Source organism: Heteronotia binoei, chromosome 9 (assembly GCF_032191835.1).
Source record: "Heteronotia binoei isolate CCM8104 ecotype False Entrance Well chromosome 9, APGP_CSIRO_Hbin_v1, whole genome shotgun sequence".
Lineage (NCBI taxonomy): Eukaryota > Metazoa > Chordata > Lepidosauria > Squamata > Gekkonidae > Heteronotia > Heteronotia binoei.
Genome location: NC_083231.1, coordinates 29,628,492 through 29,654,668, shown reverse-complemented (window position 1 = coordinate 29,654,668; position 26,177 = coordinate 29,628,492). Strand labels below are relative to the sequence as shown.

The 26,177-nt window shown below is 44.6% G+C and overlaps 1 protein-coding gene across 1 annotated transcript; it reads right to left on the bottom strand.

Moving 5' to 3' along the window:
• Nucleotides 1–180: 180 nt before the first annotated feature.
• TRMT9B (tRNA methyltransferase 9B (putative)) lies at nucleotides 181–26,177 on the bottom strand. Its single transcript, XM_060246392.1, has 4 exons — nucleotides 26,036–26,177; nucleotides 8,442–8,596; nucleotides 3,302–3,475; nucleotides 181–1,404 (listed from the first exon to the last, which is right to left on the bottom strand). Exons 2-4 carry the CDS (start codon nucleotides 8,593–8,595, stop codon nucleotides 374–376), a joined length of 1,359 nt encoding a protein of 452 aa, XP_060102375.1. The 5' UTR covers nucleotide 8,596; nucleotides 26,036–26,177; the 3' UTR covers nucleotides 181–373.

Here is a 26,177-nt window from a genome sequence, read left to right as displayed (position 1 = left end):
CATTTTTCAAAGCCAGGGCCCTGAGTTGCAACGTGTGTGCAAGCTCAGCAAAGAAAGGACTTATGCCGGTTGGTTGCCTGTGGGCTCAGGACTGACATTTGATATTTTAGCGCCTTGCCCCTTATCTCAAAAAAAGTTTTACCTGTAAAATTAAAGTTTATAAATATAAAAAAACACAGATTTCCTAAAGGTGCTATTAAATTCTGATGGATGTACATAAAAACTGTTGTTTCAGCCCCAGTGTCAAGCATCTCATTTCACAGTGCACAACTTGTACAGATGCACATGAAGCGAGTGACAGACAAACACTCTAAAATTCCACCGGGGGCAGAATCTGAAGCTCTTGGGGGTGTTCCCCCCCCCTCCCCAGTAGTTACACTTGCAGTGGCACATCTGTTTTCTCAACAATGATGCACCAGTTTCCATGATCGTAGCTTGAGTTTAGTACGTGAACCTCAGGCACACTTTCTTCCAGCAGAGAGCACAGCTCCCCTTCCCGAAAAACATGGTAATAGCGCATAAAGGCTTTTGTATCCAGTCCATGAGCAGTCTGATCTTCCACAGCTACAGCAGCATCTACAATAGAGTCACTAGAGCCAGTAGATGAGGTTCTTTTAAAAGGTCTGCCTGAAAGAGAATGACCGTTGCCTTGATAGACATAGCCGTTGTTTATGTTTTCTACAGGATTACTAAGAAACAAGGTTTCTCCATTCTTATTTTGAGCTAATGCAGGTGGCTCCCCATTGAAGTCCCGCAGAGACCTTGAGGCGGCCAGCCATTCAATTTTTTTGCAAGCCACGTGCTTCCTAAACACTTCCTCGTAGTCATCTAACCTTTGCCCTTTCAGCAAAGCTCCTTGACAACCTAGATCTAAACTGCAGTGCCGTGATGGCTGGACGGACACAGCACTGTTCGTCCACCCAGCAGCATTCTTCAGAGGCTCCAACTTCCCATTTGGCTTCCGCAAGGCCGACTCATCTAAAGATCTGGAGGAGAACCATGCCCGGAAGGATCGCCCCAGGACGCTGTAAAATCGGTTTTCTTCCTCGTCAGACATTTTCACACAGCAGGCTTCACCCAAGCAGCCCACAGTCCTGTGAGGATGCTTTTGGTCGAGGGCTAGAGGGTAGCTGTATTCGGAGTCCATCAGCTGCTGTGAGTGCAGAGTTTGTGATTTTACAGAATGCACAAGATGGCTCCCGAGCCTGGCCTTACTGGGTTCGGAAAGGAGCTGGGAGCACAAGGCTCTGTTCCAGGGAACAAACACATCTTGCTTCTCAAAGCGCCGCGTCTTTTGCTCCATGGCCCAGACGTAAATCATCATCTGGCCCCCGGGGACCAGCACCCTGGCCATCTCCTTGATTGCTTTGATTCGTCTTTGTTTCGTGGAGAAATGGTGAATCACTGGAAATGAAGCAAAAAAAGGGGGGTGGCATTTGTGTTCAGCAATCAGCAGGCTCTGAACAATACAAAACAGAACAAATGTAAGTTACCATTAAAACTCCGCCCTGGCGAAATCTCAGTTCTGCAATCAATATAAATTGCTATTTTACACCATTTATTCCAGTTTTTTAGTCAAATGGGGGCAGTGGAGCTCAGTAGCTCTGGCATCTAACCACAGGAAAGATTGTTCAGACATGCCTCCTCTGAGAGTTTGGCAGAAAATTGCCCACAAGTTCACAAACATCTTCGCAGCTGTGCATCCCAGAAATGTGCCTCATAAAAAGGGAAGGGGAGCCAAGACCCCAGGAAGCTGGACTCTCTACCCACCCACTACATCCTGTATTTTTTCTGTACTCATGCAGAAGAACACAATCCTGTGTGACATTTTAGCGCAAGGTGGGGAAAATAAGTCATTTCAGTGTTTTCTGTTCATTATGACACACAGTATTAAGGCAAATGCAGACATTCAGGAGTAAGTAACAGCTCCTTTGTTGTTGATCCTCCAGTCAGGAGCTGGAAACAACATTTGCCCAGCTTTGCTTTTCCAGATGATGCGTTTAGCTGGAGTCTCAACCCTGGACTCTCTGCAGACTTTGCCTCAGAACTGGTCAGTTTCAACTCAACTGCAAAAAAAACAGGTCCTTCTTAGCAAGCAGAAAATGCTGGCGCATACACACATGCACCCAACTTGCTTGGCCACTGCCAGAAGAAGAAAAGTTGACTAAATAGGCTGTGAGTCTGATCCAGCAGGGCTCTTCTTATGAGAAATGCAGATGACTCATTCCTTTAAAAATTGGGCAGAGACTGGGAGCTTGGCCAGCCCCTAGCTGAAATCCTACCCCATCCAATTTTGTACTTAACTTCTCATGTTGGCCAACAAATTCCAGTTAAAAAATGTATGGATTTACTAAAGTAGGCTGCAATCTTTAACCAATCAATTAGTTAGACTGTTCCCTGAAGCTTAAATTGGCCACATTTAATACACATTTTTAAAAATTGGTATGTAATAGATAAACAAATGTCAAATTTTATATGTTTCTATATCTACATATATTGGGTTGGATCCTATGACTCCCTTCCACTGAGCTAAATCCTATGACTTTCTGTTGGAGAAAAGCTTTATATGATAGAGAAGTCTCTTTGCTGAAGGAATGCTTGGTAGAAGGCAGAAGAAGAGAAGATATTAAATTTATACCCACCCTTCACACTGAGTCTCAGAGCAGCTTACAATTTCCTTTCCCTTCCTCTACCCACTACAGACATTCTGTAAGGTAGGTGGGGCTGAGAGAGCTCTGAGAGAATTGTGACTGATCCAAAGTCACCCAGCTGGCTGCATATGGAGGAGTGGGGAATTAAATGCAGTTCTCTCAGATTAGAGTCTGAACTCTTAACCACTACACCAAACTGACTCCAACTTGGCAGAAAGGAGCCACAGGATCCAGCCCTATATGTCACTTTTAAAAGCTGCACTGTTCCTATTCTTATTCTGCTGGAATGTGGAATAGACAATATGATCTATCTGGCCTGTTTATGTACCCAAGAGCTAATTCCTGCTCTCCCACCCTCAGACTGAGCCTCGGGCTCTCTCTTTAATGCTAACCTGAAGAAGAAAAATTTATTTAATATCCCTCTGCTTGCTAAGACTGCTGCAGGTTAAAAAAAATCTTTGCACAGCTGTTGACAAGACCAGTTATCATCTCTGCTCTTTCAGCACAAAACTAGCAGGCATCAACGTGAAGCTGAGCACTGTACACTGAAAGAAGTTTTCAGTACATATTGATTGCGTTTTTCATAGTTATCAGAAAACACAGTGGACGTGTGTTTTTGTCAGCTTTGCAGACTGCTTTAACTTCCTTACCTCCGACAGAGATGATTGCGTTGAAGCACTGGCCCCGAAAAGGAAGATTAAGGTTGTCACAGATCATCACTTCGTGACCGGTATTTCTTGCAATCTCCACCAAAGGGCCACAGTAATCGCATCCCAGATTATACACGTGGCTGTTCACACCAAGATACTTCCCAGTCCCACATCCTTTGAGGATGAAAAACAAAAACTGTTAGGCAAAGAGTTTCCATCCTATATACAAGGGAAAAATCTCCAACTACACAATTCCACCATGGATCAATCATCTGTGTAGCTCTTCACAAGAAGAAAACTATTGCTTCTTAATAACCAACAATACAGAAATACAACAATACAACACTACAACCAAAAATAAAGATCAACCTTAAATAGTGGCCAGAAGTCAAAGCTGACCCTTCATTCCGATCTTCAATCCACTCCACACATATTTTCAAAGAACATCCAGTGTCAGATAATCTATGACTGGAGAAGGCCAGTCATAGATCTGGAGGACTCTTGTCAAGACGCTCTCTGGCTGGGCCCTCCAGGAGCAGCCATGACACATGCAGCAAGAGAAGACCAGGAAATGGCATCTTCTTCTGCCTTTTGCAGAAGAAATGAGCAGCCTGACTGTTTCCTAGCCAGGTCCATATCTAGGAATTTTTTTCTGGAGGGGACGCCAGGGGATGCTAATCTAATCATCAAAGCATAAACAAGAGGAGAGGGTATGGCGTGTCTGGCAGGTTTTGGGAGGGGGCGCTGCCCTCAAGGCCCCCACCTAGTTAGAGCCCTGCCTTCTTCCTCTGGTTGGCTGCTGCTCCACCTCTTAGCAGTCAGTACTGCTCATTTGAGCAGGTGAGTGAACAGGCAAGTGACCACTTCCGCAGTCCTCAATCTGGCAGAGGAGTGAGGGAAAATGGAAGAGCCAGTGACTCCCCCTGTGGAAGAGTCAGTGACTCTCCCTGTGCATGCCGAAGACAGAGGGGGTAGTGCACCACACCCAGAGAGGCAGAATGAGAAAGCAGGCCGTGTTGATCTACTAGCCCATATATGCAACTTTACACTAAATACAATCATTGAACCAGAATAGCAGAGCTTAGCAAATGGGTTCTAGAGGAAAACAAGGAAACCACAGGCCAGTCAGCCTAACATCTGTCCCAAGCAAATTAGCAGAAATTGTAATCAAGGATAGAATTGTTAGGCACACAGAGGAACAAACCCTGCCGAGAGAAAATCAGCATGGCTTCTGCAAAGGGAAGTTCTGCCTCACCAACCTTTGGGGGTTCTTTCAAAAAGTGAACAAGCATGTTGATAATGATGACCCAGCAGACATGGACTTTCAAAAGGTTTTTTAACAAGGTACCTCACCAAAGACTCCTGAGTAAACCAGTTAGCAGGTTTTCTTATGGATTAAAAATTGGTTAAATGACAGGAAACAAAGAGTAGAAGCAAATGAACAGTTCTTACAATGCATGGAAGATAGAACAGGGCCCCAGAAAAAATAACATTGGGGCCAGTACTATTTAATTTATTAATAAATGACCTATGGCCAGGGATGTGTAGTGTAGTGTCCAAGTTTGCACATAACAGAAAATTATTCAGGATGGTGAAAACCAAGAACTGTGAAGAGCTCCAGAAGGCTCTCCACAAATTGGGCAAGTGGACGACAATGCAGCGGATGATGTTTAGTGCTGGAACAAAAAATCCAAATGAGTGCAGGAAAAAAAATGGGAAAAATCCAAAAGAAGAGAGCAACCAAGATGATTTGGGAGGCTGGAGCGCTTTTCTTAGGAGGAAAAGCTGTAGAGTCCGGGGCTTTTCATTTTAGAAAAGAGACTAATACCAATAGTCAGCTTTTATTGGCATATATCAAGTAACGGAAAAGAGATAACTAAGGGAGGACATGATAGACTGAAGTTTATAAAATTCTGCATTGCAGTGGAGAGAGCTGACAAAGATAACTTTTTCTCCCTCTCCCAAGATAGTATCCAATGAAACAGAAGGGCAGTAAATTCAGGACAGACATAAGGAAGTACTTTTTACATGGAGAGTGATTAAAGTATGGAATCTGCTGCCAGAAGATGCACTGATGGCCACAGGCACAGAAAGCTTTAAAAGAGTATCAGACAAATTGCATGGAGGCTAGGTCTATCAGCGGCTATGAGCCATGATGACTTAAGAGAACCTCCACATTCAGAGGCAGTAAACCTCTGAATAACAATGCCAGGAGGCAACATCGGGAAAGGGCTCAGCCTCTATGCCCTGATGTTGGCCCTCCTCTAGAGGAACTGGTTGGCCACTGTGTGAGATAGGATGCTGGACTAGGTGGATCACTGGTCTGATCCAGTAGGATTCTTCTTATATGCTGATGGACACTTCCAACGCCTGGGGCCTCACCACTGACCCATCCTTGATTCCAGCTACACACTTAGGCTCAGCTCCTTGCCTACAGCAGCTCTGGGGGTTAATCCTTCTAAGGCTCACCTATGCATATAACATTCCCAGCCAATCAGATTTTCAGAGCTTCTCAGATAGGAAGATCAAAATGGGTTTTAACGTGGGGCCCTAATCAGCTTCTCGCCATGAGCCACAACTAAGATACACACATCGGAAGATGCATCTATTGTGCTTTCACACACACTAAATAACGCACTTTCAATGCACTTTGCAACTGGATTTTCCTGTGTGAAATGGCAAAATCCACTCACAAAAAGGCCACTGGTGGATTGAAACTGCAGGTGTGAAAGCACCCTTAGTCAGTCCTGTGGGGCCTGGATAAGTACTATGAATGCAGATACACCTCTGCAAATACATTTGTACATGTTAGGAAAGCTGCTTCTGCATACAGGTCTCCCTTGCTGGATGGCAGCATGCCTTTATATTTATTAAAGGTGCGCACCTGTTAAGTGTGAAGAGCAATTACATTTTCTGACTCACTCCCTGCGGGAACTGTTTCAAAGTACTGCCTGGAAGTGAGCCATTTCAATAAATAAAAAAACACTGACAAACATTTCTTTTTTTCCCAGTGAGGCTTTGGAAAGCACGCCACAGTTAGAGCCAAGGGACAGAGAATAACATTTACAGAAGTGAGATGCAGGGGAGCTGCTAGGTTATCATTGCATTAGTAGCCATTCTGTTGAAAAGCCTGGAATTACTTTCGGGAACAGAAATGTGTCTTGATGGTCTGCTAAAGGGAGCATTATCTGCAAAGCCATGCCACAAGAGCTATGGGAGGGCAAGACAGCCCATGGAAATAGGAAGAGAGTAACATTTCCAAAGCAACACCCTGCACTAGTCTTCAAATAGCACTCTAGAAATCAAATGCCACAGTGCAGCAGAGAGGTATGTGCATACAGCACAGCATTTAGAGCAGGGGTGCCTGCAGGCCAAACCAGCCCACCCAGGGCTTCAATCAGGCCCGCAGGGCTCTCTTCTAACCCCTGTCCTCAGCCGAGGCTACCAACGTTCCTAGCTCCTTCCGCCTTCTCTTTCCGGAGACTAAAGCAGAAACGAAGCTGCAAAGAAAATGCGGAATGGATTTCCCACTCAGGCCTATGGGCAGAGCACACCAGAATGGGAAATCCACTCCACGTTTTCCTTTCAACTTTGTTTCAATAGAAAGGTTTAACTTCTCATCTTCCCTATGGCCAGCTGAAGCTTTCTGGAGTTGTGTCCTTGCAAATCAAGCATTGATGCTCTGAGTCAGTTTTGTCTCTTCTCAAATGGAGAGAGAACTAGTGCCTAGTGAGTACTCTGACGTGGGAACCTACAACCAAAGGGGAATATTACACTGGAGAGCCATGGCTAATCTGAGCAGACCGGGCCCGGGGGGGGGGGAGCTTGCAATGCCTTGCCATGTCATGTTTTCCCAGGCTAAGAGCATTTCATTTTTTTTTAGTTTTCTGTTGTGATCCTTGTGTTTTTCCTTGATGTTTTATTTTTACAATTGCAGTGTGAAATCCCACTATTCCCCTACATTTCCATTTTAAACAAAAAATTGCAAGAGTTTTAAGCAGGTTTGTATTTTAAGTTTAAAAAATAATATCTTTAATTGTGTTTGCCTGTGTCCTTTATATATATCTCCTCTCTCTGGCATTACATTTTAGGACATGGATGGCTCAGCCCCACAAAGTCCCATTTATGTCAGATCCAGCCCTCCTAACAAATGAGTTGGACACCCCTGATTTAGAGCGTTTAGGCATTCAAAGCTAGTCATAACATATTACTCTCAGCAAAAGGACAAGTCTTGTGGCACTTTGCAGACGAACAAATTTGTTGTAGCATAAGCTTTCGTTAAGCCAAAAGCCCCATTTCATCTGATGGAGCAGCCTGTGCTCCATGACAGCCTACGCCTCAATAGGTGTGTTCATCTTCAGGGTTCAAAGAGCAGGTACCAGACGTCAGGGATAAAATGGGGAGCAACGTTGCTTTCATGCTTTGATTTGTTAGCTTGCCCCAAAGGCATCTGGAAGGGCACTGCTGACAACAGTGCTGAACTGGGTGAATCTTTGGTCCGACCCAGAATGGCTCTTATTACACTAAAAAAAAAAAAATCCAAGTGCTGAAAATCAAATATGGATAAGATATTACCCTACAACTGCTCCAGCTGCAGGTATTCTGATGCGCATGCTGAACTAACCCATTTACACAAACAGAAAAGAACAACTCACTTAAGCAAAGGCGTGCATAACATGATTGAGAAGCTCAGACCCTTTGGACTCTTGTCTGCACAGCCTGCCTAACATTTGGGGGACTGGGTTGGAGCTAATGGGGTTAGATCCTACCAGGTTTTCTGCAGGCGGAAGAGGGGCCACTTCCACCCCGTGAGAAGGTTATGTGTCACAACTGTGGTACCCATGTGGACCAAAACCATGTGGGAAGGGGGTTGCAGTGTGCAGAAGAATTCAGCAAAACTGAGCAGAAAAAGCTGGTAGGATCCAATCCTCTGTATTTTAGGAGGATTTACCATCAACTGCATAACCTAATTGCAGGAAGGGTAGGCTAGAAATCAAATTCAATTAATTAATAATAACCTTGGCCATGCGATGCAGTGTGTAGGAAAATCAAAATTTTCAACACAACCTTGCTTCTGTACAGAATGTGATACAGAAGCCTGTTCTTAGCATCTCATCCTCTGCAAACAGTCACACCTTACCTATGTCAGCAATGAGGCTGCCTGGCGGCTGTTCGAGTAGAAACTGTCGAACGCGAGGCCATGCTTTGCTCTGCAGGTCACTGAAGTAGGCAGCTGTGCTTTCATAGACACTGTGCACGTGTTTCTTTTCTAGCTGGGAAGCCTCTTGTTCCATCCTGAAAAAAGCAGGCCAAACATGCCTTCAAGCAGCAAGGTCACGTTACTTGAGATAATTTGTAGAAACACAACACACAAAGCCTCATACACCACACCGTCCAATTCCACCCCGCCCCAAGCCTCTACCAACAAGAGCCAATGTGGAGGACAACAGCTCTCTTAAAAATCTACAAGGGGCGTGAGCCCCCCAACATTTTCAAGCAAAACCCCCACCATTTCTATTTAAAGAAACACCTTCTTCCTTTCATGCTGAATGTTGGTCACTGAGGCACAAATCTCCTGCTTTTTTTTTGTGTTATTCCCCCTCTTTTTGTAGTCTCTCAATGACTCTAATAATTGGTTCTCCCTTTTCAATACAAGGTCTAACTGTATGTTATGCTCTTCCCCCAGCTCTTCTCCCCCGCACTCCTAGAAAAGCCCAAAAGTCACAGAACACCTGCTACTTTTATTCAGGCAGTAAGAGGAGGCGACAATTGTTTACAGATCACCTCCTAGGAAACAAGCAGGCCACAAAGGAATGCAGGAGTGCCACAGCACTTGGGAATGACATAGCCACACTTGAAACCATAAATCACATTTCTTAAACGTTCAAAGATTCTCCACAGTCTATGAATGCCTGGAAACATTAAAAACAAACTCAAGAATCTTCTATTTCCACAGCTATCGTTGCAGTCCATTAAACTGACAAAAGTAATGGCAATAATCATTCTCTAAGGCTTGGTCTTCAAACGGGGATCTTTCAAATGCAGCAGTAATCCAGTTGGCTTAAGTATTGTAACAGCCACAGAGCGATGAACATGGTATTTTAAAGTGCTTATTATCTGGTAGATAGCCTTGCATTACTATAGGTGAGTGGGAGGGATGATCTGTCTGTTACAAACTTCTCTCAGTATCAGGGCTTTTTTGTAGATAAAGCCCAGCAGGAACTCATTTGCATATTAGGCCATACCCCCCTAACATCAAGCCAGCCGGAACTGTGTTCCTGTGCATTCCTGCTTAAAAAAAAGCCCTGTATAGCACCATGATGTTTTAAGGTTTTAACTGATGTACTTGTTTTTGATGCCATTTTGGATTGTTAGCCACCCTGAGTCCACTTGCAGAAAGGGTGGGATATAAATTTGACATGATAAATAATAAATAAAATAAATAAATTTCTCTACAATTCCATTGATTTTATTCTATTGAACTCAAGGGAAGCCACTGAGAAATGACTTGACTACCATGTATGTACATGGTCCAACTCTTCAATTTGGCTTTCATATCTTATGAGTCTAACACTGAAGTGCAATGAACGCCCTTCCCTCAAAGAACAGTCTTGCAGAAAGATTTTATTTTAAATTTCTCCCCCATCCTCTAGTATTCAAACAATGGCTGCACTACAGCTTAAACTGATTTTACTTTCTTAACAGTCTTGTGACAGTAGTTTAACTGTTCCTTGTTCTCTGCTTTCTTTTCTGTTTTAAATTTCTGGCATTGCTATCTTAGCTTTAACATTTAACGTAAAGCATAACTCACTTTAGTTTTTTGGCCAAGTTGGCCTCATGAAACGCTGTGAAAATAAACCTTCTTAAGTGGTTTCTAGATGGCCACCAAAGTGTTCTTCCCTCTCCTTTGGAAACTTCTCTTTCCACTGCTACACGTCCAGAACAAAAACGGAAAGACTGCAGCTGCTCACACTAAGTGCAAACCACTTTACTGAGCAGCCAGCTTATGCCAACTATGCTATTAAATTAGAGGCTTCAAACAATGCCCAAAGTTGCTACAACCTGCTCCAATTGTATAAATCATGCTTTCTTAAAGTGGGGCATCTGACCTCCTGGACAGCTGCATAAATATTGCTGGAAGAGTCAGGAAGTCTCACCAGGGTCTGGCTGGCTAGAGGTGAGCTTCAGGGAAACTCATTATGAGATTAATGGAGGATGTGATACAAAAGGGCTTGAGAAGAACCCAAACTACTCTATCCTATCTATTTTCCCCATTCCATCATGTTTCTGAGATACCTGCTTTTGAGCACCAAGAACTCCAGCTTCCCCATCTTGGCTTAGAGACTTCTAGCACTGGCCAGAATGTGTGTTTCTACACACATTACTGTGTGTTTCTGTCTCCAGCAACCCTTGCCTCCCCCAGCCCCTTAGTTGCCACACATGGCCCTCACCTGCCAGTAGGGTTGCTAATCTCCAGGGGGGGCAGGGGATCCCCCCCGCTTCAGGGTCGTCAGAAAGCGGGGGGAGGGGAGGGGAATGTCTGCTGGGAACTCTGTTATTCCCTATGGAGATTTATTCCCATAGAAAATCATGGAGAATTGATCTGCGGGTATCTGGGGCTCTGGGGGGGGGCTGTTTTTTGAGGTAGATGCACCAAATTTTCAGTATGGCATCTAGTGCCTCTCCCCAAAATATCCCCCAAGTTTCAAAACGATTGGACCAGGGGGTCCAATTCTATGAGCCGCAAAATAAGGTGCCCCTATCCTTCATTATTTCCTATGGAAGGAAGGAATTGAAAAGATGTGCTGTCCCTTTCAATGTGATGGCCAGAACTCCCTTTGGAGTTCAGTTATGCTTGTCACAGCCTTGATCTTGGCTCCACCCCTAATGTCTCCTGGCTCCACCCCAAAGTCCCCAGATATTTCTTAAATTGGACTTGGCAACCCTACCTGCCAACCTACCATCACTCCAAAGTTCTAATATGCATATTACACAATCATCCCTTGTTGCAAACTGGAGTCTCTCCCACTCATGTCAGATACCCACCCCCCCCCCCGGATTAGTTTTAAAAGCTGCTCTGCCCCCCTTTTGATATTGCCAGTAGCCTGGTTCCATTTAGGTTCAAGTGACGCCTGTCTCTTTGGTACAGGTTCAGCTTGCTATTTTATTTTATTGGGAAATGACTACATTTACCAAAGTCATCGGTGCCAATGTGCACCATGACTGCTGACTTCTCCCCAGCACTATCTGTTGACCTATCTAGACAGTGCATGACGTCCACAACTTTCGCACTGGGCAGACAAATCACCACGCAGTCAAAAGAATAACAAAGAACTCGATTACAGACTTCATAGTCATGGAGTGTTTTAAACAGAAACTTTTCTCTTATATACAGTACTCAAACTTCAAGGACACAACTGAATTGAGGTTAAAGACTCCTTTGTACAATGTATAATGGAAAGCACTTCTTTAAATAACTTAATCAGGGCCGGTGCAAAGGAGTTGGTAAGGTAGGCTGCCATCTCAGGTGCCACCTCGACTACAAGGTGACCTCGGAAGCTGGAAGCGGCAGAACTGCGGGCCAGTTTGTACTTTCCTCCAAGCCCAGCTTCCTAGCCAGGCTCAGAGGAGAGCGGCCTTGCTCTGAAGCTGCCTCCCCTGCATTCCCTAAATGACCATCCTTCCTTTTCCTCCCTAACAAATGCAGTATTGTTTTTATTTGCTATTAAAAAGCATATGAGTAGTGCTTTATTTATTATTCTTATACAGTGCCTGTTCATCGGGGCACAATAGTAGCATATCCACTGCCCATATCATGGAGAAAGAAATGGGTTACCAAAGTACTCTGAAAAGCAGCAAAATCCATCATTTGAATGAAAGGTTTCTCACGCAACAATACCTCCCAACAGAACAGTCCAGTTTCCTTGTTTATTCAAGATCATGCTGTGAGGTGGAAAGGGGCATATGCAGCTTCTCTGTGAAGTGGGAGCACACTGTGGAAAGAGCAGTGTTATGTGCGTGGGCCTCTTCTACAAGGAAATTAATCATCAGTTCTTAATTCAGAAGTATAGCTTAAATGTGCTCTTGTTTGTTCAAGAAGCAGTTACATTTCAACAGTTCATGTAAATCATTTGGGGTGAGGGCTGGGGGGAACTAAAAATATAATCAATTTATCTAATTCTCAGTGTGGACCAATCTGTGAATACTTAATTCTACAGATGGGAACCATGAACAGACAAGAAAAATCTTCCTACAAATCTCAGAAAAGCCCCAGATTTGCAGAAAAAGCTGAACGCTAAAAGAATATATGGAGGGGGTGGGGCACAAAATAATAGAAGCTATTCCTGTTACTTTAAGAAACAAATGCTCTTTGTGACCACTGTTAGTCAACTACACAATACTGCCAGCCTTCAAGCCTTGGCTTCTATCAGCAAAAGGCAGAAGGATGGGTACCCCCCCAATGGCCAGGCATCATCTTCCTCTCCTCAGACAGGGCTCAGGTGTACTGAACACCACCACTCTTGCCTCACAGTGCATAGGCATCAATTCCTCCACATCTTGTAGAATTCAAGCAGACCAGAGAGAGATCTTTTGCCACAGAGCAGACGCAGTATAGGTGTGGGGGAGGCCATCAACCCACTAGGAAGCATCCTGGTATCCACAATGACCAATCTGCCCTTGGGAGGAGGGATCATCTGGCAATGCGCTACCATAACTCATCCAGGTCCAGCAGTTTGTTACATTCAACAGATGCCAGCCTACAAAAGCCAGTGTGAGGCAGTGGTTAGAACTGCAAACTAGGAACTACAAGACCTCAGTCTGAATCACCAGCATGTTGAATCAGCAATATGTTATAGTGGTTAAGACCAGTAGACTCTAATCTGGAGAACCAGGTTTGATTCCCCACTCTTCCACATGAAGCCTGCTGGCTGACCTTGGGTCAGTCACAGTTCACTCAGAATTCTCTCAGCCCCACCAACTTCACAAGGTGCTTGCTATGGGACAAGGAAGGGAACATACATAGAACCTTTCAGCTTTCTGTGGGAATTGTGCTCAAATCCTCAGTACACTTTTAAGTGCATTCTGGATAATGAAGGTGAAAGGATGCCACCTCATGAAATAGTATTTTTCCATACAATTCTATTAATGTGTATGTGAGAGAACACAGACACAACATAGTCTTTCAGTCTTTTGAAGAGAGACATGGAATTTGATCAGCACATTCTGGCATCCTGGGGTCATCTTTCTAGGGTCCACAGCAGAGTGGTAGACTATCCTCACTGCAGGCATTCCCTGGCACTTACAGCTTAAAAAGATCATAGGAAAACCTCTGTCTGAGAGCCTGGAAAGCGGCTACCAGTGAGGGTAGCCAGGGCTGGATCCAATGGTCCAACTCAACCTAAGGCAGCTTCAAGAAACAGTAGAACTCATCCTCCCAGTTCTTCCCTCCTCCATCTAAAATAGAAAGCCATTAGACCAAGATCTTGTCACTTCTGCATTCAAGAGAAGACTAAGAAGGTCTCTGATGATAAATGTATATTAGAAAGTAACAGAAGCAATACAAAGAATTGGTCTGAGGGAGGAAACCAGAAATGTCAGACTGGGCTCATATGCACAGCTGATGGAGAAGGTAGCCTGTACTCAGTGAGAGAGACCTTTTAACTGGACAGATTTGCAAGCAAGTACATCTCAGATGCATTTACAGAACTCAGGGGGTCTCTCCTGAACTTCTCTGATCTGTTAACACAAAGGTTTCTTTGGCTGATCTCCCTTGCAGTTCTTTCCTTTTAGCCTAGACAGAGCTATGTGGTTGCATAATCCCACCAAAGATCCTTGCAGGGTGCTTAAAACCCCACTGAAAAGAGATCAAGGACCAGGAGAAAGCTACCAGAACCACAGAAGCAGTGTCTGATTCAGTTTCTAAAGATGGCTGCTTCCAGTGCTTAGGAAAGCTCATTGCTGTCTGGCAGAGGGACAGGGAAAACATGACAGGCAGTTACCTTCTGCTAGGCATAACTCTTTAAGTCACAGCATACTGCCATGATGGCATCTAGACAAGGAAGCCATGCTGTGATTTCAGCCCAAGGATCAGCTTGTTATCTACACTATGGACAAGAGAGCTGTGCACTGACAAAGGAGAGCAATGGAATGTTTTCTCCTCCTCAGTAAAGAAAAGATCTCCAGTTTTCTAAGACGTAAGAGCAAAGCTTGAATTCAGTTTACTTAGGACCAGGGCTTTTTTTTTTTAGCAGGAACACAGTTCCAGATGGCTTGGTGTCAGGGGTGTGTGGTCTAATATGCAAATAAGTTCCTGTTTCTACAAAAAAAAGCGCCCTGTGTGGAAAATGGAGCCTTCACAGGGTGTGGCCTAGGGGTGGAATTCTAGCAGGAGCTCCTTTGCATATTAGACCACACCCCCATGATGCAGCCAATCCTCCGAGAGCTTACAAGGCTCTTTTTGTAAGCTATTGATGGATTGGCTGCATCAGGGGTGTGTAGTCTAATATGCAAAGGAACTCCTACTAGAATTCCACGCCTGGTGTTGCCTAATATGCAAATAAGTTCCTACTGAGCTTTTTTTAACAAAAAAAGCACTACTTAGGACCACAGAAGGGGTTGGGGGAGTATTGTTTCCTGGATCTTTCTAGCTGATTCAGGCAAGCACCAGTGTTACAGACTAGAGCAGTCTGAGAAAGCTTTAAGCCTCAAAGGGCAGCTAATCAGGCTCAGGGAGGTGCCTGCTCAGTTCCAGGAGTTAAGAGGGCTTTGATGGCTTCCTCCTGGGAGAGGCAATGCTCGGTACAGAAAATGTTTTTAAGTAATTACAGCCAGTTGAGGAGAAGGAGGAGGAAGATGACTCATGCAGCAGCTGCCTTTAGGAGCCAGCTGCTCCACGCTGATGTGCTCCAAGACAGAGCTCAGGGTTCAAAGCGGGTCCTCCAGTCGAGGTGCTCAATATGCTCAAGAACAAAAGTTCTCCACCCAGTGACCAAGCCTAGGAGAGCCAGTTTGGTGTAGTGGTTAAGTGTGCGGACTCTTATCTGGGAGAACCGGGTTTGGTTCCCCACTCCTCCACTTGCACCTGCTAGCATGGCCTTGGGTCAGCCATAGCTCTGGCAGAGGTTGTCCTTGAAAGGGCAGCTGCTGTAAGAGCCCTCTCCAGCCCCACCCACCTCACAGGGTGTCTGTTGTGGGGGAGGAAGGTAAAGGAGATTGTGAGCCGCTTTGAGACTCTTCGGAGTGGAGGGCGGGATATAAATCCAGTATCTTCTTCTTCTTCTTCTAGAGCCACAGCACACCCATTTCTCCTCTGCAACCCATAGTGAATTCTGCTGTATTCAATCCCAGTGAACTGATGCTTCTCTCCTCAGGCACAACAGCACCATCCTTCAAACATCCTACAAAGATTGTGAGTCGCTCCGAGATTTAGAGTGGAGGGCGGGATATAAATCCAATATCTTCATCTTTATCTTCATCTTCAAATACACTTGCCCCTGCATATGAACCTGCCTTATGCAGAATCAGACTTTTGGTGTACCAGGGCCATTCCTGTCTACTTTCTCCGGCACAGGTTCTTCAGTTTTTCTGGACAAGTTCTTTTACATGATCTGGAGATGCCAGAGATTGAACTTGGGACCTTCTTCACAGAACAGATGCTTTACCCCCAAGCCCCAGCCTCACTCTTTTTCACATCACCTGGCCCTCCTTTTTCTTCCTCTAACATCAGGTACCTACTAGAGTCAACTTCATTAGATGCATGAAGGGCAGTCTCAGGTGGGAGAATGTATATTAAATAGACAAAGAGAAAGAAAAAACAAAAGAGACAGAAGCCAAAGTAATGACCTTTCTGTGCAAAGCTCAAAATTATTTCAAGGTAAGCACTGTGATGATTCACAACAGGAATGGGCCCTCATGAATTCCTTAAGGTACCTTAAGAGATCAAAGATTTCACTTCTTCATCTCTTTATAAAATGCTTTGCATCAGGGTTGTGCAAGGAAGGGGAAACAGAAAAGAATTTCACTATGCAAACCCTGGCTCCCCGTTTTGGTATTATAACCTGAAAGGTGGGGGGGGGGGGAGAGAGAGAGGTATGTTTTTAAAAGGAAAAGGCAGGTGTCTTTTAAGATGGAGGCCAAGCAGAGTTTGAAGGCTTAGACCTCATTTCCCTTCCCTGCATGGCCCTGAAGAAATCGAGAGCTGTTAACATGTTACAAAGATGTATTATGGAGCTCCATGCTGTTAGTTTGGTCCCTTTAAGCAAGAGGCCAAAAATGTACCAGATGAACACATTCCTTCCAAGCATATGCGGGTCCAATTCAGATCAGGGCCACGGAGAGCAGCATAGGGTGCTTAACCTCCCTGTTCCACAATACATAAAGTTTTGCCAACCTGATTCAGCCCAGGGAGACACTATTTGTCCTGTTAGAAAAATTACCTGGAACCATCAGTATATGTACGTTTCCACAGTGAGGCAAAACACTAGCTTTCCAGGACATTTTCAGCTCGGGAAGACAGTCCAGGTGGAAGGCTTAAGTACCCTGAGCACTGCAGTCACAACCCAAATAGGATTCTAGAACGTCTTTATAACCTATGAATCAACCCCAAGCTTGAACGAATCTCCAATGTGCATTTTACAGGTGGCCAGTGATGTGTGACCTCTCTCTCTCTCTCTCTCTCTCTCTCTCTCTCTCTCTCTCTCTCTCTCTCACACACATCTGCTTGAGCCCTGAGGGGACAGCACAGCCCTTCTCACACTACAAGTTTAAGTCACCACCACCACCTGTCTGAGGATTGGCTGTGTCTATGCAGCCTGGATGCCTGCTTTCTTCAGGGTTCCTGACTGCAGAAGGTCCCAACACAGAGAGAGAAGCCCAGAGCATGCATTCCCCTGACCATGTGCCTGCCAGAGGCAAATTCTGCACTACCCATTCTGCTCCCTCCTTCTGGGAGAATTTAGTGGACTTGATTAATACCTTTAAAAGACTAGCACTTTTTGCCTTCAACCACAGTATGAATTGCACTGCTGTCATTTAATAAGGACTTGGTTATTTTTCAAAAAAAAAAATCAACATCTTCTTCCTGCTCAGATAATAACTACTCAGTTTTGCATTGGGCATGCATTGCACTGCATTGCTGGAGCTTTAATCACTATCTATTACACTTTTGCTTTCCAAAGGATTTAGAAATCAATTATTGTTACGCCAAGTCAGAGAAATGGCCTAGTTTTCCAGCAGCAATCAGTACCAGATAATTATGAAAAATACACAAATGTAAGAGCCATGGGATGATCCATATACTCTGTCATTCATTCACAGCCAAGAAGAGTGCATTTAAAAGAAGCAGCTTGTCCTATTTGGGCCAGCAGCCATCTGTACTTCTTTTTATTCCAGCATTTATATTGATTTGCAAAACAAATCTCAGGATTAAAGTACCTTTGTTACATAAACCATATAAATCGAATAAAATAAAAAATAAATAAATAAACGTATCTTCAAGTGTCATCTCTGCAAAACATCAGCCACACATCTGTGCTTCCTTCAGGTTATACCACAGAAGCAAGGCCTAGCAAATTCTTCCCCAAGATTTCAAAATTCTTCGACAAGAAAACTTTTTATATGAACATATTTAGCATGGCCTTGGAGGCATTTAAAGCAGACAACAGGATTGTGGCTACAGCTGGCAAATTCCACTGCCAACACAGCTTCTATGCCTTCTGCCAAGCAGGCAGAAATTCCACAAGTGCAGCGTGTTCCATTACAGTTCGACAGCAATGGGTGTACATCTCCTTGCTGAGGGTTGCACTGTTCCACAGACTGAATAAGAAACCCAGGCCCAAACAAAACAGGGCAATGCTTGCTGTGACATGAACAATTCAGAACTGCAAGAGATACTAGAAAAGAGCAGAGATTTCTCCAAGAGTACAGCTATATTTGGGGTTCCACTCCATATTCGTTTGGTCTGTCCTAAATTCTCTCTCCCCCATTCCCACTAAAAAATAAAAAAGCAGAATCTCTTCTTCTTTACTGAGCCACAAATCTTCTGCCTAACTTCAATTTTACATTGTGACAGCTGTTCTCTGCAAAAAAAATCCTAGGACTACAGCTTGAACACCACCCAGCACGGTGTAGTGATTGAGAGGGGCAAACTCTGATATAGTGAACTGGTGAGTCTGATTCCTCACCTTTCCACAGGAAGCCAGCTGGGTGAACTTGGGCCAGTCACAGTTTTCCCAGAACTCTCTTAGCTCCACCTATCTCACAAGTTTACCATTGTGGGGAGAGGAAGTGAAGGCAATCGTAAGCTGCTTCAAGACTCCTTCAGGTAGAGGCAAGCAAGGTATAAAAACCTACTTTTCTTCTTTATCAGGCATCAGCTGCTCAGATATCAGGAAAAGACAGAGCCTATCCTGATCATGGCTTCTGCCTAGCTGCAAAAACACAACTTTATATCCCAGCTTCATTCTAAACCTGCCCAAGTACTAGGTTTGCCATTTTTCCCCCCTGGCAAGATTCCCATGGTTTTCAAGGCTTTCAGCTTTTCCTGTCACTGTAAGCTAGTAAAACCTTCAACTGTTTTTGTTCTTGGCATTCATTCAGCTTTTAAGGCATATGGGCACTGCCAGGGAAAAAAGGAAGATTGAAATCCTACCCAAACACCCCCCATGAAAAGGCCTTTTATCGATCCCAAATTTTCACTGCCTTCAATAAAAATGTTGTCCATATGCAAGATTATATTAATTTCCATAAAGGAGAGCAGTTTGTCTAAGCTAAGGTTTTTAAAAACTATTGCACAAGCTATGATTTTTAAAACACGGATAACGGCATTACTGGCTGACTTTATGTGATGTACCAATTATAATTTGTTCTTACTTTTTAAGAAATAAATCCCAACCTGATAATGGCAAGATTAAGGGTATTGTGACTATTCTTTGATGCTGCCTGGCTAATTAAAAGTGTATTTGCTGCCACTGACACGCGTAAGTGTGAATGAAGAGATTATCTTCTGAGGATGATTCATGTCCTGAAATATCCCTCACAACTTCGAAGCCATTCTGCTGCCCTTGATTATGTTTCATTTTCTAATCCACTAAAGGAGTATTAAATATTAACTACAAAGAGCTGAATTTGATTCTTCATCAATGAATTATTCAACATTTTTCTTATATTGTATAATAAAGGATAATGCCTACCAAGCTCCAAATGATATCTGAGATGGTGTGCTGAAGAGCCAATCGATGCTGGCAAGTTATGATGTGAAGTGCAGTCAAGGGGAGAAATAGTGACTGTTTGATTAATCTGGCCTCCTTGGGTAACAATAATTAATTATCATATGCCAGTGCATGTAGTATAACCAGGAGATCCTAAGACTGTCTGGCAGCCAGAAGTTCTAGCTCTTTTAGCATTAAGCACCACTAGATGGTGAGCTATACCATTTTGGAGATGAGAAGTTTCAGAGATGGTTTGCCGTTGCCTGCCTCTGCGTCATGACCTTGGTATTCCTTGGAGGTCACTCATCCAAATTCTAGCCAAGGCCAACCCTAATTAGTTTCCAAGATCTGATGTGATTGGGCTAGACTAGGCTATCCAGGTCAGAGCCTCCTTGGGTCATTCAAGAGCACAGCCTTATGAAGTTCTGCCCTAGACACCATCCTTGAAATTCCAGATTGAGGAGGTTGATCACTCTTCTCTCTCTCTCATATCTGTTGAATCTTACCTCCTGCTCCACCTCCCAGCTCCTACACATGCTTACCAGCTGCTCCAGCTGCTCTAGCAGTCTGGGGGGCATACTCTCATCCCTCACCTCTGGTTTCACATTATTTAGCTATTTATACCCTGCTTTTCTCCACATAGGAACCCAAAGCATATTAATATCATTCTTCCCCCTTCCATTTTGTCCTGACACCAACCTGTGAGGTAAGGTAGGCAGGAAATGGCCCAAGATCACACACAAAGCATCCATGGCAGACTGAGCTTTTCAACCTGGGGCTCCAGATCCCAACCTGACACTCTAACTGCCACTACAAAACACTGCCACCCAAAAAGAATCTATGTGCATGATAAAACAAAAGTCTCACGGGACCTTAAAGATTAACATTTCTTCCAGCATAAGTTTTCATGCATCAGCTCTGACTTGGTTAGATGCATGAAGCATTCATCCATCCGAGCTTTATTTACACTTGAGAATTACAGAAAGTGGGGGAATGGTACATAAAGAAGCCATTTAGCAACAACAATAAATCAAGAGAATTCAACCCTCTCAGGGGGATGAAGACCACTCCCAACAGTAAATAGATGGGCAACGTAGGATAAATGTAAAATCAAAGCTCATCAAGGAAGGAGCAGTGTGAGACATGATAAGCAAAACTAACTAATGTCCATAAAGGGGTTGCTCATGCTGAGCCCTTTATAGTCAGTAAGGAAATCCAAGTCCCTTTTCAAGCCTAGTGAATAAAATGACGTATCCCCTGATGAATCCTAATTCAGCACTTTCTTAAGGGGATACTTGCTGCTGAGCTATCTTTATGTAATGCACTTAGTAATGATGGCAAAAGTTGGCCCATATATAAATGACAACCTGCATTTGATAGGTAGATGTTGTGATGTGGGAAGCTCAGATGCTTTTGACTATAAATCCTAGGCAGATAGTTGATATTCTGGAAATGTACAGAGGGAAAGCGGGGGGGGGGGGTGGAATCTGGATATCTCCTGCTGGCACTGCCTCGCCTCCCACACAAGAATCAAAACAGATATAGTCTTGAGAGTTCCTTGGACTGCAAGAAGATCAAATCAGTCAGTCCTAAGGGAAATCAACCCTGAAGGTCAGATGCTGAAGCTGAAGCTCCAATACTTTGGCCACCAAATGAGAAGGGAGCACTCACTGGAGAAGACCCTGATGCTGGGAAAGGCAGAAGGCAAAAGAAGAAGGGGACAGCAAAAGATGAGATGGCTGGACAACATTACTGATGTAACTAACATGAATTTGAGCGGACTTAGGATGGTGGAAGACAGGAGGGCCTGGCGTGACTTGGTCCATGAGGTTGCAAAGAATTGGACTCAACTGTGTGACTGAACAACAAAAAAAATAGACTGCACTCTACAAAACCTGAGTATATATCACACATTCACAGCCTACACACATTGGAGTCTGTATAGGCAGTGCCTGTGCCAAAGTAATACTTGGGATGTCGGGATAGGACTGGCAGGCCGATTGGAGGTTTCTGTACAGACATTCATTTCTACCCACTTTGACCATCAATTGATCCAGAACTGGAAAAGGAATTCTGATGGACAGTACGTTTCAAGCCTACTGATCACCTCTCTGCATCTGCCATGCTGCTGATTTCAAAGGAGTTATTCAAAGGCCTGCCACAGTCGCTCTTGTGAGCCAGGCGGAGTTCTGCCTCAGGTGCCAAGGCCAGTAATTAATAGTCCTGATGAAGAGATGTACAGCACTTCCGTGAGCCTGCTTGCAGCACGGCTATTACTACTGATGAAATCTCTGTTGGCACTTTCACAAAAGACCTCGGAATTCCATTAAAAACTGATCCTGGAGTAGCCTGTGATTTGTCTTCAATGACTTGGAGATGCGTTTTCTTATCTTAGAACATTAGCAATGATAGGAAAGCATGATTCTCGGCCGAGTGTGTGTGTATGTGCTTTTGATGCTTTTTGCCTCTCCCCCTCTAAAAAAATCCTCTTGAAATCACTCGTATACATGTTTGGCCTCTGGTGCACTCTCTGTCTCAGTTTCAGAAACCTGATTTACACATTCAGACAAAAATTTCAGCAGGAACAGTTCACCACACTACTGGGCAAAGTCAAGATAGCAATCACGGAGTTGGAATTGTATCCTCTGTGCTGCATCAACCTTCGCAGTTATACTGAATTATCGTAATTCCTCTTCACCTTTTTTTTTTTCAACTTAGCTTTAGCAATTGTCCTGATCCAAAAAGATGTTTAAAGGCTCTCTCTACTGAAAGCAGAATCCAAAGATGCTGTCGCTTTCAAATGGGAGTCTGCATTTCTGCTATGCAACTTCCAGAACAGGTATAAAAACAGATAATTAGATGGAAGGATCTGGGCCCATAGCCAGAAATGCTCCGATGGGGAAGAGGCCCAGGAAAGAGAAGGAATTGCACATTAATGCAAACTTGGGAGGGGAGCGGAGGGTGTTTATAAACATAAACAGTCTAATATATATATTTTAAAATAAAATTATATTTTCATAAACTATTTAAATATGTGCCAAGTCCGAAGTTGTCTGGCAATCCTCCCAGGGCCTCCGTGCTCAGAACAATGAGAGGCAGGGCCATTACTTCTTACGGAACAACAGAGCAAAAAAAAAAAATCTTCTTGTGCAATTGTTCTTAGATCCTCAAAAGAGCTAGAGATCTTAAAATACAAAGATCCTGAAAATGTAAGGAAGTGGTCTGTAACAGGGGTGGCCAAACTGCTGCTCTGGAGCCATAAGTGGCTCTTCCACACATATTGTATGGCTCTCAAAGGTCCCACCACCCCATCAACTGGCTTGGAGAATACATTTGTCTTTTAAATTCACTTCCCAAAGCCAAGCCAGCCCCAGGTTTGGAGAATGCATTTAACGTTAAAGTTGCTTTCTTCTCACCTCTCACTTCCTTCCCTTTCCCATATATTTTCCTTCCTTCCTTCCTTCCTCTCTTGTGGCTCTCAAACATCTGATGTTCACGTCTTGGGGCTCGCAAACATCTGGTGTTTATTCTATGTGGCTCTTACATTAAGCAAGTTTGGCCACCCCTGGTCTATTATATTCTTGAGAGCCAGGCTCCAGTAGTCCATCTCAAGGCTACAGGCCTTAACGAAATCTAAACACTGAAAGCTTTCACCCCTGGATTTAATATCATTGCTAAGTAATCCCACTACCCCCTACGGTACCAGATCTTCAGAAGTATTTCTACCTTTCTTTTATTCACTTCATCTCTACTCTGCCTTTCTCTCCAATGGAGGCCCACAGGGGCTTCTTCTTTGCCCCTCTTTTTATCCTCAGAATAATGCTGTGAGGCAGGTTAGATTGAGAGGAGTATGACTGACCCAAGGTCACCCAGCAAGCTTGCACGGCAGAGTGGGGATTCGAACGTGGGTCCCCCAGATCCTTGTCTGACACTGTAACCATTAAGGCTGCCAGCTCTGGGTTGGGAAATACCAGGAGATTCTGGGGGTGGAGCCTCAGGAGGGCGGGGTTTGGGGAGGGGAGAGACTTCAGCAAGGTATAATGCCGTGGAGTCTGCCTTCCAAAGCAGCCATTTTCTTCAGGCGAACTGATCTCTCTTACCTGGAGATCAGTTGTAATCCCAGGAGATCTCCAGCCACCACCTGGAGTGTTGGCAACCAAAATTAACCACTATAGTACACTGGCCACGAATGTTTAGATATTTCTTTAAAAAAAAGAATCTAAGAAAGAATAACCACAACTCGACCATGAAACCAGATCACTTCACAAAAGCCCTCCAGCCTCCTAACCAGAGAGTGTGCTTTTTGGTCTACAGGGGCATTCCATAACACATGGGGGCCCCAGGCTGCCTAATGGATATTTTCCTACCTCAGCAACAAAGCAGAGCCAGATAAACCACAGTAGCCATTGCATCTGTTTATTGTTAGGAAGTAAAGGGAAAGAAACAGAAACATTTAAAAACTGCATCCAAGGCAAAAATCATATAATTTAATCTGTTTTGCATGCAAAGGAGGAAAAAGAAATCCAAACTAGGGGATTCTATCCATTTGCAAAATGGAGGCAAGAGTCTTTTGTACAAATACAGAACAACATGTTACAAATGCACTAAAGCCAAGGTTATATATATCAGAGATGACCAAACTTGCTTAATGTAAGAGCCACATAGAACAGACATTAGATTTTGAGAGCCGCAAGACATGAACATCAGATGTTTGAGAGCCACAAGAAAGGGAGGGAGAGAGGGTAGATGGGGAAGGAAGAGAGAGGTAGAAAGAAAGCAACTTTAAATGCTGCCAGTTGACTTGGGGAAGTGATTTAAAGAGACAAGCACCTTCTCCAAGCCAGCCAACAGGGTGGTGGGGGCTTCAAGAACCACACAATATGTGTGAAAGAGCCACACATGACTCCCAAGCCCAGTTTGGCCACCCCTTACATATAGTGTACTGCTCGCTGGAAGCAATAATTCCAACCGCAAAATTGCTAGTCAAATATTAATCTACAAGCCATAAATTTGTTGTGGTTTAATAACAAATTTCCCCTCAAGCTTATCGTAATTCTGCTTCATAGGACGGAACTCTGCCAGCCAGTTACACATGTCCCCATTATATGACTGCATTGTTTCAAGTTTCTCCTATCAAAGGCTTTTTGTTTTGAACTTAACCTATTTCGCTTCACTCCACCAATAATCCCTTGCAGCCCCAGCCAATACATTTTAGCAGCATTTCCCCTAATCCAAGAAGACGGTTTAAACAAACGGTAAGAAAAAATCTTTTTAAAAGGTAAGCAAGGGGAGGAAACACAGAGCAACTGGGGAACTGGAGAAAGATGGCAGATTTTGTAGACGCAACATATGGCTACCTCGCTTTATGCACAGAAAACGTATCTGGTGCACAGATATGCAAACACAAGGTGGAGGCGAGCAACAGCAGGAGCAGCCAGCAAGGCATCCCCTGGCCACCTGCCACTCCCGGCAGAGCAAATCAGTGCGCGCAACCTGGACGATCCCTATCGTGTTTCTGTCGGTCCGGAAGTGGGACGCACAGCAGAGGAACGATTCGGCTGGCACAAGGCTCCTGGTCAGAGGATGTTGTGACCTGCGGCAATCTAGATCCGTGCGCATGGATCAAGCATGAGGGCCAACCGGCAGCACGTTTCCAGTACAGGAGTTAATATCCTGGGGGGGGGGGGGGGGAGGAGTCTTAGCTGTCGGGTGCTTCCTCCTAAAGCGTGCTTAGAACTGCAGCTGCCTCCAGAGTCCCAAATCTGCAAGCCCAGAGACTTCTCTCGCCCAAGACCTGATGGGAAAGAAGGCACGGCAAAATGCAAGGCATCGGTTTGCAAATGCAACCTCCGGGCAGAGGGAGAAAGACACGTTCCCTTAGCAGGACTGAAAAGAAAGAAAGTTTTGCAGGGCCGACTAATATTCAGAAGAGTAAATCTTTTGGCCATGAGGTCGGATACTTCAGGAGCAAAACTAAAAGCAGCCATCAGATACAGCCCCACCTCACCCACGTCTCCCTTGAAGCTATTTTAAGATTTTATTATGCGGAGTGCAAAACCAAACAAGGAAACCGATGCCAAACGCAAACCAAAAAGGCTGCCTGGAGGAAATTCAGTCCGAAATAATAAGAGGAAGAAGCAGACGACCGGGAGACATTTAATACCCGGCATCTCCCACGAAGGAACAGGGGACAGGACAGACCTTTCACAGACACTGCGCTGGGGATTGTGGCTTTGGGGGCCAGCAGAAAACGGTATTATTGATGCCCAAGAGTAACCTTAGCCCAGAATGCAAGACCCCGATGCATTTTTCCAAAAACGATTCTCCTTAGCTCCTCCCTAAGAGCCGCAAACCCCGGATAGAAAGTCTCGCTCTCCAGACCCATTGCAAGACAGGCTCCCCAGAGCAAGCTGGCGGGGCTACCGGATGCACTGTAAGAAACCCGCACCACACCTCCAACCTCCTCTCTGTACAATGACTGGAGCCCATTGCAGGCTGCGCGCTCGCCTCCCGTGGAGCCCTTTACCTGCAGCCGCCGATAGGAGGCCGGGGACCGCCGCCCGCCTCTCATCCGCCTCCCCGAGTCGCCTCGCACCAGGGGCTGCTGCCCGCCAGCCGCCGCCGCCGCTGCATCCTGCTGCCCCGGCAAAAGGAGGCGGCGCCTGGAG

Excerpts from the sequence above, each read along its gene's own strand:
- TRMT9B (XM_060246392.1), bottom strand. The coding sequence starts at position 8,595 with ATGGAACAAGAGGCTTCCCAGCTAGAAAAGAAACACGTGCACAGTGTC. Across the intron at positions 3,476-8,441 it reads CAGCCTCATTGCTGACATAG|GATGTGGGACTGGGAAGTAT; the intron begins GTAAGGTGTGAC and ends TCATCCTCAAAG. Across the intron at positions 1,405-3,301 it reads CGCAATCATCTCTGTCGGAG|TGATTCACCATTTCTCCACG; the intron begins GTAAGGAAGTTA and ends CTTCATTTCCAG.